This window comes from Pseudopodoces humilis, chromosome 1 (assembly GCF_049639895.1).
Source record: "Pseudopodoces humilis isolate 2021_Gansu_Grassland_sample_001 chromosome 1, ASM4963989v1, whole genome shotgun sequence".
Taxonomy (NCBI): domain Eukaryota; kingdom Metazoa; phylum Chordata; class Aves; order Passeriformes; family Paridae; genus Pseudopodoces; species Pseudopodoces humilis.
This window is the reverse complement of record NC_142200.1, coordinates 3,993,878-4,010,612: the sequence shown is the minus strand read 5'-3', so window position 1 is coordinate 4,010,612 and position 16,735 is coordinate 3,993,878. Positions and strand designations below refer to the sequence as shown.

The window sequence follows — 16,735 nt, the reverse complement described above, 5'->3', positions numbered from 1 at the left end:
GACAACACTGATTACACAGAAAGACAAAGGAATAGTGGATGTGAAGCCAAGGTTAACACTGATCCGAAGACACAAGCTCAGCAAAATTACAGTGTGCTTCTTGTGCACAAATTCTGGCACTTAAAAACAGGATTTACCTGACTCTCCTACAAGACTGGATGAGTAGTCACCGATAACTGAAGGGATGAAATGGTCACACACAATATGAAAATAACATTTTTATTTAGAGAAATGTAACGAAACACAGTGCCACTAAACTGACCATATGCTCTTTCAGGGTTAATTTCAGGGGACAAATACATCCTTATCTTGCTTAAAGCTATTTGAGATTTCTCCCTCCTTTAAGAATATGAAACAATAATTCCAACTCACAAATCCTACTAAATGACCCTAAAAACCAGCAGGGCAGAAAGAACCTGAAAAAACACACTAATATTGATCTTCTGTCATTAAAAATAGTCCAGTTGCGCTGCCAGTCTGTCAGAAGGGCTCACACTTGGGATTTTAATTCAGTCTTCTGCAGGCTGAGTGAGGCACAGCCAGAGACACTCACTGCATGAAAGAACTTGCAGATTAAAAATAGACAAATCATATCAGACTGGCAAATATTTAACCCCATCTTAAAAGTGAAGAACTGAAACTGATACAAGTGGTCTCCTAATGTTTTTCCAGGAATTTGTGACAGATTTCAAGATGAAACCTACCACTGACTCATCTCCAGTTTATTTCCTTATTACGATGAAGGATTTTTTTCTGATTAAAGTCTCATTTGATACGAGTATGTCTGAAACTTCACTAGACAGGTCAAGTTGTGATTCTCATCCTATTTTTCAGCTGAAGCACATAGCTATCTTTGTTAAATACCCATATAAAGCATAGACAAACTAAATTTCTATTACACTGATGCTCACAATTTGCCATTGTTTCATGCTCATTTCAAGTCAGGGAAGTGCCCAAACTCTGGAAATAACTAGAGTTACATATATATAAAGACTATTTTGTCACAGGTGTCTTTAATGCTCTTTGCACTTATAGCAATTTATTACTCAAAAAATGCACCTTAAATCATAGAATGCTCTGGGCTGGAATGGACCTTAAAGATCATCTTGTTCCAACCCCCTGCCACGGGCAGGGACACCTTCCCCTGGACCATCTAGACCACATCCCTCAGACCAGACTCCAGAGACAATGAAATACTGAACATTTTAGAAGAGTCAGAAGCACAAAAATGCACACTAGTCCAAATAACAGGACTTTTTTTTCCTAGCAATATGAGCAAAAAGTTAAATTAGCAGACACAATACCCATCTCCTCTCCTTGTCTTGCCAAGGTCCCTCCTTCTAGCATCCAAAATCTCCATGTCACAGCTATAATTCCATTCCCCAAGTCCCCACCAGCAGCCAACGTGCAGCACATTGAATTCCCTCCACAACACCCCATACATGGACAGCACACAACCCACAGCCCAGAACTGCTGCACAGAAAAGCTGCAAATGCTCATAAAATATCACCAAAATGGTGATTATTAACTTGGCAAATGCTTCACACATTATCCACAAAAATCCCAAGTCCTACTGACCACCCCCACACAAAAAAGGCTGTGGAGGGCAGTGGGGCTGCCTTGGCACCTCCAAGAACCTGATCCTAAAGTGTAGATCCCAAGTGCCAGGGGGTGATGGCAAACCTGAGGGATGCAGCTGCACCCCTGTGACCTGCACACCTCAGAAGTAAGAAAAAAATCCTTTAGCAGGACATAAAATTCTTTCAACTTCCAGAAACATTCTCCTCTGCCCCATCAAAACCTGGGCAGTCAGGAACACATGGAACAAAAGAGAAGTGTTCAACTATTGTGTCCAATGACTAAGAAAAGCCCCAATTATATATTTTTTGATTTCAATGTTCTAATAAATTCTAACAATTCCCATTTGACTAAATGATTTTCTGATTTAGTCTTCTGTGTACATGTGGAAATGTCACAAGGCAAACAATTTTCTGGTAAAAGTGATTTGTATGATCAAACTCCCATCTTATTCAAAAGTATTATTCAGCAGCAATTCTTCCACTTCTGCAGTTGCAAGAGCTTTGAACCCCTCATGCTGCCACAAGAGCAATGCATTGCTGAATTTTTAATACTGAGATCCTTCAGCTGTTTAATACAACATTCTCTAGGTCAGCAATCAGCCTCACACCAAACCTGCTCCGTACTTCACACACCATTTCACAGCTCCAAAGAACACCCTGTCATCTTTCCAGTCCTTGCCATGGCTCTGGACCTCCCAAAAACCACAGAGAGAAAGAACAGTATGTTGTTAAAATCTTGCAGAAAACCAAGTCCTTCAAAAGTAAATGGATTTTTTTTTTTTTTAATAAATAAGCCTACTGTTTGAAATCTTTGGAAATGTCAAGAGGAATTTTCAGACAGGATGTGTATGTTGACAAACTGGGACATAAACCACTTTGTTTCCAGTATTTCTGGTTACTTGTTAATAAAAGAACATGTAAGCCCTGGAGTTCTCAGGATATGCTGAATGTCTTGTAATGTCTTGGTGGGATTTTCTCAGGCTTAAAACTAGAATCTTATTTTAGCAACAGTTCACATCAGTTAGACTTGAATTGCTGTTCTCAGTGTCAAAATAGGACAAAACCACAACTATGTGGGAATTTCAGAAAAAAAAAACAACGATCCCAAGCATGATAAGGAAAATATGTGAGTTATTTCTTCTTAAGCTATCCCAGAAAGGACTATAAATTTCTTAGTAGAAAACTGTTCTGTCTGCTGAAGAGTTACTAACAGGCATGCACATACATATCTTTATTTATGTAATTAAAAATAATGTACATAACATCAGCACAGCCAAAAAGAAAGGTTCAAACTTGGAACTCCAAATAAAGGAAGAAGCAGGCAATTAAGTAAGTCCGAAAGAAGTCTAAAATGTTCAGAGATAATTTTTGATTGTTTTAGATTGTTTGTAGTGCAGCCATTTCATCTTCCACCTGAATGTGCCCTGTGACAGAGACTGTGTCCTGTAGTGATCTGTATCAAGCTTTAGGTGCTTTAGGTGCAGTAATGCTTTGTGTCTCAACTTCAGCTTTCTCAAAAATATTTCACCTATTTCTGTCCTTCCTAGAGATGCTCATCTCTACAGCATGTCACCAATAGAGCATGAAAATTTAATCATCACAAGTTTTAACCAGTGTCCATTAAAGTTGGCACACCTCAAGTGCTGCCTCCCCTCCCTGTCAGGGGCTGGGAGGGAGTGTCAGCTCTGGATACCCCAAAATCAACCTCTCCACCAATCCCCTCCTCACTCTCCAATCAATGTGTTTGGTACAATTAAAAATCAAACACTTCTTTACTCTTCAGTTTTTACACAACAGATTTATTTTTGTTCAGGAGCTTCCCACAAGGAGAGACCTGTTTGTTTTCTCTTTTAACAGCAAAATCTCCAGAATTCTGGATTCTGTTAAGGCTGCAGCTTGAAAACAACATTTTTATCCCTTCAAATACTGACTGGTCTCACGTTCTCCAGGGACCAGTTTCAGGCAAACTGCTTACACTGATAACAACCTCCCCAAAGACCAGCACATTTCCACTTCAATGCCACTGCAACAGAATTCCCCATCTGGGGAATTCCTTCCAGCAGCATCAGTGCTGTTTATCCCTGTACTAATATGAGCTGTATTTTCTCCCTGCAGAAGCAGCAGTAAGTTTCAAGTCACGAGCAAGTTGATGTTACTCTAGGGAAACAAAAATTGTACTAACAGAAACCCACAGAGGATTTTTCATCTTGTTGCAGTGCCTTACAATAAATGATGTGCAGTTGCTCCCCTGTGAGTCCAACTCTCAGTAGTACAAGTGGGATGTGCTGTAGAGCCTGAGGATTGGGTAAATAGAGCTGTTTTTGGAAGCAGACAGTTTACACTGAGAACACTACACATGATTACAAAAGTTAAATATTATAGCTAAGTCAAATATTAAAATCTGGCTCTACTCTGTTGTTCTCTGTGCTGAAAAGGACAAATATTATTTGAAACCTGCCTAAAGCAGGCAAGGGAATTACAGATTTCTTCTCCCTAAATCACCTGTAATGAAAATAGGGAAGGCCCTTCTTCCCAGAGCAGAATGTTGTCACTCACTACAGGACACTGGCCAAGGAGCACATGTGTGTAATACCTGGCTTATTTCTATGCTGGACATCATTATATGGCCTAAACGCCTCAATAAATGGCTTATTTTCACATGTTGGGACTCTCATGTCTTAATTGTGGATATCCTTCAGGAGACCTCCTGGTGTGGAGGAGGCTTCCAAGAGTGACTCCCCACAACAACTTTTCCACATCTTCACTTGCTCAGGGCTAGAACCTAGAAACTCAACCACATTCCTTTACCAAGAAATATCCATTTATATACTGAATAGTCCCTTGACACACACATCCTGCTATGGGCTCAAAGGCACCCTGTGGCTACCAGCAGCTCATTTAGCTCCTAAAATGGGGTATAAATTTTGTAATAGGCATTCAAGGGTGAATCTCAAAGTCTGTACAGTTAAAATGTTAATGTGGAAAGAAAAAGAATTGAAGTCTCTTATGGATTCCAATTCCTCAACAGAACAAATGCAAAAGAGATGGTGTTTCCTCACAATAAAACTTAACACAAAATGGAAACACAACAAATCTCTCCCAAACAGATGCTATGACTGTACTACAGATAAAAGAAAAATCAGCAAGTTCCTTCTCAACATCAACTTGGGGGATGAAAAACACCCTAATGGTCCAGAGACTGAATCAACAAACACTACAAATAATCATCATTTATTCTGCACAAAAAAATCAAAGTTTTCTGCAGAAAGTTCCCACACAACTGACTGCCACTACCTGCAATGGCAATGCCTCATTCCCAGAAAGCACATTGATTCCACAAAAAGTTCATGGCTATCTTTAAAGTTGTAACCATCAGTGGGATGAGTTTGACCTCCTGGGTTGTGTAGGTCACAAGCAACTGGTGCCACACAAGACTGGAAAAGCTAATGCCTAAATTAGGGAAGAAATTTTCCTTTCCCGTCCCTGTCTTCAATCTGGGCACAGTGTTTTGTTTGCTGTCATCCCAATGGGAAATAGTGAATTCCCAAGTGGACTTAGAAGGAAACCAGTTTCAACACCCATAAATCAGAAGTCACTTCTTAGCTCAGGCACAATGTGGATCTCCGCAAGAAAATGTCCTGGCCATGGGGGCATCTGCCAGTAGCTACAACACAGGAGGTTTCCAAACTGAAACATTCATTGAAATATGTCTAAGATCAAGCACAGAACTGCTGTGAGTCACAACCCACACCACAGCACTCTAAATTACCCTCCTGTCCTGTGAGGCTCAGGCACCCACAGGCTTCTGGTAACAATCTACTCCCACCTTCTACTCCATATGTAGCCATCAGCCTCAAGTAGGAGAAATTTAACACAAAACTTGAATTTTGACATTTGATACTGACATTTGACAACTCTGAATTTTTGAAATTGGGAAGCCAGAGCTGAACCAAAAAAACACACACCAGTGGCACTGACAGCAAGGAACTGTGGAATTGCAGAGAAACAGCACCAGGAGATCCCATCACTAATGATTTCTTCCAGGTCTGGGTGAGATTCAGAGCTGTTCCCCTCCTTAAAGAGCTCCCTCTTATTTTATTTCTTCCCACTAACATGTGCCATTATTCCTCCAGGGCAAGACCGGGTACAACTCTTAGCACAGCCAGGGCCCTTAGATGGCTGATGGTTACTTCTTTTTTAGGGGCAGTGTCATTTTAGGGGTAGTGTATGTATGTCATTACATAGTGTCTTTCTATGTAATGACAAACCGGCAACCTCGAGAAGGGCACAGAATTATACTCACAACTTCCCCCCACACAAACACGCAAGAATGAGATTCACCAAAAGCCACAGCTGTTCAAGATATTTGAAATACAGCTCTCACTAGCCAAACACTCATTTTAAAACCTGCTTTCCACATTTTGGGGGTTCTGGGGGTTTTTCTCATTTCACAGAAGTGACCATTTTTAGCCAGCTGCAAAAAGAAACAAAAAATCAGAAGGAATTAAGAATCTCTGTAAAACATAGAATTACCAGGAATCGTTCTTCTTTTTCAAGCCAGCGCTGATCTTCCTCCATCTCCTGTTGCTGTCGTATCAACCTCTCCTCCATCAGGTGTGTGGGTAGAACCTGGCTCATCCCTCGGATGTCCAAAGTGCCTGAATCCTACAATCCACAGTTAAGTTTATTCAGTCTCACAATGTAAAATTTGTATGGACAGGTGCAAGAATTTAGAGATTAAAAAACAGAAGTTTTTCAGAAGTCAATTCTCAGCAGCAGTCAAGCAGAGCTCCTTCAGCTCCTCAAAAACTGAAGCAGAGCAGCACAAGAAACTCTTCACTGCCCTAAACTTTTTATCTGCCTTGCTCTTAGTCACTGCAACAAAAAAAGATTTGAAAGATTCTGTTCTGTTTTTCAGCAACATTGTCACTTCCTGTATTGCACTTCATTTATGCTGGACAACAAAACCAGACATAACAATTTTGTTTTCTTGATCTTGAGCAATAATGTAACCATACAGTTGTTAAAAACTGCAAGATACATTTTTTAAAATCGAAACGAATATACTATTCAGTGTTCCCCAACAGTGGCAAAGCATGTCACAAAAACAGTTTTTAATGAATTTTTGACCAAATATTTGTGCCTGTCTTAAGCTTACAAATACTACTCTTACAAATACTACCATACCCCAATGCTGTCTGGAAATCATTAGGAAATACTGTATAAATTATTATTTTTCAAAAAGCCAAGGGAGATTTGGTAACAAACTTGCCTGTATTTAACAGGCAAGTCTCAGAGATCACTTAAATGTTTATCAGAAACATAGGAAATAGAGCTGGCTAGAGAAGAAACATATTTAAGACAGAAGCTGTCTTAAATTCAATTCACAGACTGAATCTTTGTGGAAGGAAAAAAAGTAATAAAAAAGTGTACAAGAGTAGAGAACAGAAAAAAAAAAAAAAAGACAGAAGGTTAAAGGGGGAATTAATTTGATGTTCCTCAGCAGCTCAGTGCAATCATGACAGGCTGGAGAGCACCCAGAAGGAATTCAGCTCAGGAACAGTCTTTCAGACCATTTCATTTTCTCTTCTGGGTGAGTTACAAAGAAGCCTCAATCCTTCAGCTGTGCTGGATATCTCCCAAGAGGTATTTTTACAAGAGTGTTCCCATCCCTGTGAACAGCACTAAGTTCCACTAAAGCCTTCTCTTAACAAACACCAAATATTTGCTGTCACTCAGTTGAGATAAGTAGTAACAACTTCATCAAGAATTCATGTGAAGTGATACTTCATGCCCAGCCTCACACAGAAGTATTTGTTTAAAATCCAATTCAGTCCTGACTCCCAGCCCACTGACTGCAATGAGATGATTTTAAAAGCACCACAGAAACTCAGTTTTTCTAACACCGATCTACCAAAATAACAGAAGTAATACAATTTATAATAATAGAAAGTGTATTGAACTGTACAGAACACAGTAACAGATGTGTCAGATCTCATACCTCCATGTTTGGTTGCCACACTGATATTTCCTGAGGCCGATGATTCCAGGAATCTGCTTGATCCAGGAGAGAAGCCTGCCCAGGATAAATGCTGCCTGCCATGGCTGGTATCCCATGAGAACCAGGGTAGCCAGACACCTTTAGGGGGCAAAAAACCCCACACAGGCAAAAAACAAAGAGAAAAACAGAGGTATTAGTAAGACCAGTGCTTCCCATGAAGGAAACATCCTCTCCAAGACAACAAACATGAAAGCACAGAAATGACTCAATTCAAGCAGTCACTGAGAGGAAGAAGGGGAGGCAACATCAGAAGAAGCAAGCTGAGCCAAAATATGACACCTCTCTTCTAAGTCTTTGATGATGCCCATCATAAAGTAACTATTTTAGAATAACTGCAACACTAGAGAAACAAAACATTTGAGGAAAAGTATTTTATGGTGCCTCTCAAACCAGCAGTATCAGAGCATGCTCTAACCTGTGCAGTCAAGGAGATCAAAGTCCTCTGAGGACAAAACAGTATCTATAGATACATATGTAAGAGCTACACATGCAGAGCTCATGTTCCAGTTAACAGGAGCCTGTGAACATCGCCCTACAGACCCCATAAAAATGTACCCCCTGCTGTATCTTACAGGCTTAAGGCTTGAGTGGCAGCATGTAATTAGTGCACTGAGCTGAGTGGCCTGGGAACTTCTCCACAGGAAAATCCAAGTAGTTTTAATGAGCCTGAAGTACTTATTAAATCAATGAAAACCTCCCTGTCTTCATGGAAAAAATCCCCTTGACTGAGACAGCTGTAACATGGCTGTAGCCTTGAACAAACCTAAAATTGCTCAAAGTCCTTTAAATACAAATTTTTGTTCTGAATATCTTCAGCAGTTTTAGATGAAAACCAAAACATTTGAGTATACAATGTGGTAGAGCTAAAGGCAGCAGCTTTCGGGACAAAAAAAATAAAATACCAATGACCCCAAGGAAAGGCCCCCAGTTAATGTCATTTTATAAAGCAAGTGATTTCATAGCTCAGCACAAATGTTAACATGAACACCACATTCCTTCAATAAATATGGAAATGTCTGATGTGTTTCACTGCAGTTTCAGGAATCTGAGCACCACATTACATGTGGAAATATTTGCCATCTGGAGTAAACCTACTGGGCTCAGTTTGGGGTTTTTTTAATGTAAAACCAAACTCATTGAACAGAACTGAATTGAAATAAAACATGTAAGAAGTGCATCAATCCCACCAGCTGCATCTAAATAGAGAGCCCACATTTATAAAAAAAGCATATGCACAGTATTAAATGTAATACCTGGTAATGGTTTGGCTGTACCATATGCTGTGGACTTGGATAAAACCCTTCACTGGATCTGGGACTGGGGTAACCAGGTCTGCTGGGCTGTAAACAAGAAGAATTTTTAGAATCATTAAACACAGACAACTAAAACCAGAAAATTATGTTTCAGTGACACGAACATTTACAGGTTTGGCAAACTTCAAAAAAACCCCAAAACACATTTTCTGTAATTACAAACACTTATTTTAAACAACTAAAATTAAATTTTCCTCCACTTTTGCTTGGCAATGGATTCAGCTGAACTGTTTGCTCTGTATGTCAATAAATAATGTTTTCTCTGTGAATTCTTTGTGTTTATTTAATTGCTTGCACTAAATGACCTGCTCTGTTCTGTTTAACTCTAGAGAGAACATCATCTGAGAACATAAGTCTTAAATCAAATTTCCAGGTGCAATACAGACTCGTTTCCAATTTTTGATGTTAATTTGTTGCTTTTGTGACTGTTCCCAAAAGTAAATTCTTTTGCTTCAGCAAGAATAACACAAACCAAATGGATTTATTTGCATGGCTATTTCCACGGGGTATTCTGAGGTATAAAGTTAGTTCTGATAATTAACTTCTGTGTAACTAATTACCTCAACATGGAAAAGTGCTTTTGATCATTTTCTGAATCTCCAAAGGTATAGTTGAGGGTTTCTTTTTGAATAAGGAACAGTATTGATGGGTATTTCAGAAGGAGAAAAATCAACCAAAGTGGGAAAAAAACCCCAAACTTCATTATTCTGCAAAGAGCTCTCTCAGTCCTTTTGGCAGTTAAAGGCAACCACATTAACTGGAGACTATACAATTTATCATTGCTTGATGAAAAAAATTCATTCTCATTCTGGAGTAGGATGTTTTCTCTCTTAGGTTTCTAACAGAAATATCACTGTGAGATACAAGTGATTTCATAGTATGGATTGTGAGACCTGGTAATTGTTTGTGGATGTGTAGGAGTTTAAGACCTGCAACAATCTGAAACTCTTACAATGAAGCATAAGAAGAACAAAAAAAAAATCAGTTGTCACGTTAGAAAATTAGATAATAATTACAAAGACACTTAAAACCTCCTACCTACAACATTATTAACAACCATTATTAAGTACATCCATATTTTGCAAAAAAGAAATGTATAAAAAAATCATAACCAACAACAGAATCAGAAATACAGTGAGGACACAGCAACCTCCTCAAAAGAGATTCTCTCCAGTGGCAGAATTAATTGCATTTTTAATGCACCTTTGGTCAAGTGTTTCAGTTCGTACATCACACATAAAGGTGCTCATTTCAAATTAAATATTATACTGGTCCAATTTATGGATTTATATATTTCTCTAACTCTGAACATTGTCTGTTTAAACACCAAATCCTGCTAATTTATCTCAGATAACTAAAGAGGTTGATGGATTGTTTGCTGTTTCTAACTCTGAAATAAAAGCAGCAATTCCACAGCCCTCATTCCCTGCTTGCCATAAAAGTATCAAAATGTAGAACTAAGCTCAGCAATCTGATCTATCAGGCAACAACCTAGAAATGGAGAGAAAAATACCTCAAAACCCCAAACACACACAAACCCTCCCCCCTCCTCTCAAAACAAAACAAACCAAAACCAACCAAAAAGAAAAAGTTGCCTTTCTGTTAGTGCTGGGGAGTGTGTGCAGCACAAGGTGCCACACAAGTACTCCTGGAATTATTATCTGCTCCAAAACCTGGGAGCTCCAGGAATTCACCACAAACTATCAGGACACAGACAATATGGTGGTGACTACACAAAAATTGAATTCTTCAAGATACAGGCTCAAACTTTCAAGTAACAACTTGCAAAAATAACTCTGAGGGGAAGCAGACAAGCCACTGAGAGGGAAGAGGGCTCAGCAACTGCTGAGGTTGGACTCCTACAGCTGCAGAACCCATCAGTGACATCCAAATAGGACAGAAATGAAAATGAAGTGGAAACTAAACCACGTACGTTCCTTGGAAACAAACGCCTAATTTTCTGTCCAGAAGAAGGAAAATGCAATTACCTGACTTCTGTCCTGTCACTAATGTGTTATAAATAAACTTCATGCTGGCTGAGAGCTCATTAGCCAACAATTTACAAGAGTGCTACAAGAAAGAAGGAAAAGGAAAGGCCAGGAGACAGTTTTGTGGCAGCTATGGGTGTCTTTTACAATTTGAAGGAGAAATAGAAAATCTTTAATGCAGTATCACAATATGCATCAGTTCCAAGCACAGTTCAAGCAGAGCTGGGTCATTTCAGGCAAGGATTCCCAGATGGGGACAGAACTGGCCAGAATGCCATGGTTTGAACCAACCCATCAGGGCAGGCTTTGAAGAAATGAACGGAATAAAAAGAAAGTTTATGTTTGTTTATTTTAAACACACATAATGTGCAGTCTTAGCTACCTTGGGAGGAGCTTCATCTGATCCTCCTGAGTCCCAGGATACCGTGACTTGCCGCCTGGATTCCATTCTCATTCGTTCCTCCTGCTGCAGCTTCTCTTCCTCCAGTATTGTACTAAGGAAAACACATTGTAATCAAGTAAAACTTCAGTTTCAGTGACTAACAAACCTCTCCCCACAGCTCTTGCATTTTTCAGCCTAATAAACAGTACTTAACTTGAAATGCTATAAAATTACTGAGAGGCAAACTTCTTTTACATACACTGGTTTTGTGTCTGAAAACCAGTATCAAAAGAAGAAATATTTCTGTAGAATTACCAGGGTGTTTTTAACAACAAAAACAGCATCAAATTTTCAGAAAGCTGTGATTGATCTTGCACACAATTTTTTTTCCATTACAGTTCTTTTTATATGCAATTACACAGCGAAGTCCTCAAAGACAATCAATCAAGCACTTACTTGCATGAAAGCTTAATCTTCACAAGAAAATATTGTACTGAACTGCTGCAAAGGTTCAAAACAAACCGAAAATGTTCTTTACTGAAACTCAAGAGCTTCAGATCACTGGGATATTTTTTTTTCTTTTTTAAAGAAAGCAGTCAAAACTACTACTTCAGCTCTTACGTTTTAGCCTAACCAAGAACACATTCAGCAAAGCAATTTAGCAAAACAGAAAGATCTGACAGTATTCACTCAGCTTCTAAGCATTCAGGTCAAAAGGCTGCATTTTCACAAAGTACAAGACAGTAGTAAAACCAGTTTGCTACTTACCACTGTTCTGACTATTAAAAAGCCTGTTTGAAGCTGAACGTGCTCCTGCTGCCCCCACAGCCAGCCTCCTCCCAGCACTGCTATGTGGCTTATTAATGTTGGATATTTGCCATTTGAAAAATACTCAGAGAGAAGCTTTGAAAGAGGGAGCTGCCAATTCCTTGGAGCCGCACGCTATGCGGACAGTCTGAAGATGTGAGCAGGGCAGATTATTTCCATATCACTGTCCCCAGGGTAAAGACAATCCTGTGGAGGAGCTACTCCAGCTTCTTTATCACTCAGGAGTTTCCAGAAACAAAGCTAAGTTCTGAGTTTATAATCTTCTGTTCAGTCTGCTAAACAACCACCCAGAATTACTCATTCAGGGGATGAGATCAACTCCAGCAATCTATTCTCATCGTGGAATTTCACTGCTTATTTCAAGAATAAATTCCTGCTTGAGATGAGAACTTTGCTTTTCCTTACTCAGCCAAAAAAACCCCAAACTATGCCACTTCTAAAAAGCAGAGAAGTCATCTTGTCTCACTGCAGCTAAATCAAGTTTATAACTATTGCTGCAATTTCAATCCATCATTGCTGAAGCAACACAAGAATGTGGAACAAAAGCAAAATCAGACAAGTTATTTGCAAAAGTCACCCTGATAGAACCTCCATGGAAATACAGCTACAGCCCAACAGAGGGAATGAAGAGAGAATCCTTCTATTTTACCTCTCTCTTCTTTCAGAATAAAGAAAATGCAAGATTTCCTACTTGAACCTACGAAGAACTGGCACAAAACCCCTGCTTTAAAGCTATCTCACACTTCAGGTACCCTGAGTTCTTATGTAGCATGAGAAAGCAGCCAATGTGCAGCCACAGCCATGAGCCATGAATATCATCTCTCAAGACAAGACCTCAGGATTAAAAAACCTCACAATGAAACAAGACAAAAAAAAAAACTTGCTCAGATTAATGAATGAGAAATAAATAAAACACTGATTTTTAACCAAGCTGTTAATACAGCAGTTGCTCTAATTTGAGCTAAAGAATAGAACAGAGTTGGCTGGTAGCAGCTGGCTAAATTTAGAGACGGCTTATTGACAATTGGGGCCGTGTCTGGAATTTGTCACAGCACAGTGCTGGTTTTCCATAAAAAGGAATGAAACCCCAATACCTCTCTTTACTTTGCTATCAAAGCCATTTTATCTGTGGCTCAGCGTGCAACACCATCAACTTGTATCACCAGAAATGACAAATTCCTTCTGAAATTACTTCTCTTTCTTAAAACAGGCTCAGCTTTTTGCCTTAGAACTGCAGTTCATCCTCCCTGCTCTCCCGCTGCCTGTGCCATCAGGAGGTTCTTTCCCAGCAGCCCAGAGCAGCCTGGTCAGAGGCTGATGGGCTGCAGCAGCATCTGTACTTGCATGCCCTTGATTCTGCTGACAAGAATATAAAATAGAAATGCCTCAGAGAAGCACTACTCGAAAAAACCACAAGGAATATAAATGACTCACAGAAAGGTCTTTGTTTTCACAAAGGGAAGACCAGTCTGTGGATGAAGTAAGAGTGTGCCAAGAGATATTTTTGACATTTCCTCAGTGCAGCTGCTCAAGTTCTCTGAACAGTTTATTAGAATTTACAGAAGGTCAGGAGAAGTCAGATCTAGGCATATTTTCCCAAACTGTACATATTTTTAGCAGCAAAGAGGAGCAAGCAGAGAATTCTATCCCTATGGTTCCTCTAGTAAACCTTGAGGTACAACAGACAAATTTAACTCAGCTTCTTGGTGATGTGATGGCGCAAGAAAAATCCCAACTATTAAAAATTTGTATAATTGATAAACTTACTTAATTTACAAAGAACTTTTTACTGAAATTTGTCTGTGACAGAAAAAAGGAAACATTTATGGGGACCTTCAGTACAGGAATATTTAAAATACTATACTGCATCCTCATATTCCAAAAGGCACTAGTGTCTCCTGCTACAGTGGTGAGGGAACCTACATTAAGTGCTGACCCCCAAAAAGCAGTTTCTTTCTTTCCCTCTGCCACCAGCAATACAAAGTTGGATGCAGAGGAATATACTTGCACATATTGTTCTAATATGAAAGCACTTTTATATGGATTTATATGGTCACAGGCAAAGAACAGAAGAATAGCAGCAATGCATTCTGCAGCCTCCATCATGGATTTGAAGTATGTGTTATAGTAATTTTTTGTCAGAATGCCATAAAAGATGACTCAAACTCCCTCACTCTTACCAGTGTTCATTTATAAGCAACATTTCAGGATCTGTATCAAATGCAGTGACAAAAATGCTCAAGTCCAGTTCTCATCAGTTAATTATCTCACTGTTGTCATAAAACCAGACTTTAAAAGCATAGAATCTGTCTCTTTTTTTTCCCCCATTCTTTTTAGAGCTGTTTCAATGTGACCTGCCTCCCCAGGATGCCAGTGGAGTCAAACACTGTTAAAACCTTTTACCAACAATGGGCCATAGTGACACTCACCTCTGCAATGACACACTCCTTGTTTTGCTAATTGTCACAGAGAGGGCTCACAAAAGGTACTTTAAACAAAATTTGTTTCATGACACAGTGAAAAATATCATGAAGTTACATTAATTTGAAAGTTTTAAATTTAAATCCTTTTATTATTTACCATGTACTGCAAAACAAAAAAATCTCTTCTATATAAAACTAGCAAGGCAACACACACTCCCCAATTACAAATATCTTATATGCTAATTCTGACCATGTCAGAATTTTTTGATTCTTGCAGGAATAGCAGGAGATTTTTTCAGGAGTAGCAGGGTAGCACCTCATTGCTCTGACCTAATCTGACTTTTAACCCCCCCTCCACCACTTGAAAAAGAAACCTGGAATGTGAGGATAAATTACATTTGGAAATCCACAATCCACCCATTTGTTTCTGTGTTTGCTGGGAAGACTGACTCAACCACATCCACTTCAGACAGATCAAATGCTATAAAATTACTACTCTAATAACAGTACTTAAAATTCATATGTAGCAACAAATAACAGTACATAAATTGTGCAGAAATCAGCACCTTTGCCTTGCACAATCAGCTGCAAACTCAGTTTGGGCAAAGCAGCTGTTACTATGAAACGGGAAAAGCACCAAATAACAGAGAGCACGTGAAATGCTTATGCTCCCATCAATGCTATTCCAGATGCAGAAGATTTTTTCCCAAAGCCACGGAGTTTTTTTTCTTTAAACCAGAGAGGAATGAATGCTGCAGTGCTGTATCTGGCTCCAAGCAAACATCCAGTCTGCTCTCAGCTTCAAGAGACGACTCTGGACAGCATCCAGAATGAGCAGCAGCAACACCACAGGGAAAGGTCACCAGGGAAACGGCTTGTTTTTGCAAGTTCATGGGAATTTGAGTTCTGAAACCCAATCTTCCCTAGCTGCCTGAAACTGCCTCATCATCAGGGAATTGGCAACCTTTCCAGTGAGAGGCTGGCTCTGTCTGGAGCAGCACAAAGCATCCCTAAGGACAACCATACTACCTAAATTAGGTAGCTAAAGGTCACCAATTTGGAGCGCCAGAAAGTTAACTGCTTTGGTGGGAACAGAGTAAAAACTGGGTTTTAGGGTTACAATGGCCCCAGGAGAGAGGTTGCCCTGTAAACAGTGCTTCAAATCTCCCAGCATGACCAGAGAAGCAAACACCCCTCCACACTGGGTGCACTTTTCACATAGAATGAGAAGGGGTGGAAGGGGCGCCTGGAGGTCTCAGGTCTGATCTCCTGATGAATCTGGGCTCCCTGCACAGCAAGGGCCAGTTGCACTGAGCCTTTTCCTATCAAAAGCTGAACGTCTGCCAGCATGGAAATTCCAGAGTCTTTCTGGGTGACCTGTTTCAGAGCTCACACACACACACACACACACACAGGGAAACATTTTAATGTGTAACCAATGAGACCCTGCCTTGCTGCATGCCCTGAGCACTGGTTCTGAGGACTGCCAGGCTCTAGGGCACACTCTGGATTTACTCATTCTCTTTCCTTCCTGGTGAGATAGTCTCCCTGCTTGGGTTTACACACCACAGCCATGTTCCAGTCACTTTTTTTAGGGCTTCATTCTCATCTGTGCCAACCAGCTTAAAGTTAACAGTAAGATCTGGCTGCAAATTATCAATCATCCTGTACTTTCAGAGCCAAAAAGAGTGAAAAAGCAAGGGAATTGCCAATTTCCACCTATTACCCAAACACAACTGTGTCACGTCTTTTTCTTGCAATCCCTATCCAGCCCTGACATTCCTCCTTTTGTGTTAACTCCACAGAGTCAAGAGGATTGGAAGTTATCTGTGAGAAGGGTCAAGTCTTCCCTTAGTTCTACAAATGATACACAGGAATTCCCAGAGTAACAGATGGTGGAACTGTATTAAACTTTAAGAAATAGGAGAGAACTTTTGGGTCTTTAAGCTCTCCATACAGCAGCTCTGAGATAGCATAATTATATTCAAATTGTCTCTCATTTTAACCACCAGTGACTTATCTTTGAACCATAAACATTCAGTGACAGCAAAAATATGATACTATGAAAATAAAACATGCCAAAAAGCACAATTTTGAAACAAAACCTGAAGTAAAACCAAAGAATTCAGCAATGAATTACAAGAATTCCCAGTGTGGAT

At 39.6% G+C, this 16,735-nt stretch overlaps 1 protein-coding gene across 22 annotated transcripts in view; it reads right to left on the bottom strand.

Moving 5' to 3' along the window:
* Positions 1 to 16,735, bottom strand: part of PTK2 (protein tyrosine kinase 2) — a 190,250-nt gene that overhangs the window by 10,857 nt on the left and 162,658 nt on the right. For all 22 annotated transcript variants that reach the window (XM_088050960.1, XM_088050955.1, XM_088050950.1 and 19 more), the window contains 4 exons: positions 11,326 to 11,437; positions 8,896 to 8,982; positions 7,583 to 7,720; positions 6,115 to 6,246 (listed from right to left, as the gene is read on the bottom strand). In XM_088050960.1, the coding sequence (XP_087907086.1) occupies positions 6,115 to 6,246; positions 7,583 to 7,720; positions 8,896 to 8,982; positions 11,326 to 11,437 (469 nt within the window). The remainder of the gene's footprint in view (positions 1 to 6,114; positions 6,247 to 7,582; positions 7,721 to 8,895; positions 8,983 to 11,325; positions 11,438 to 16,735) is intronic.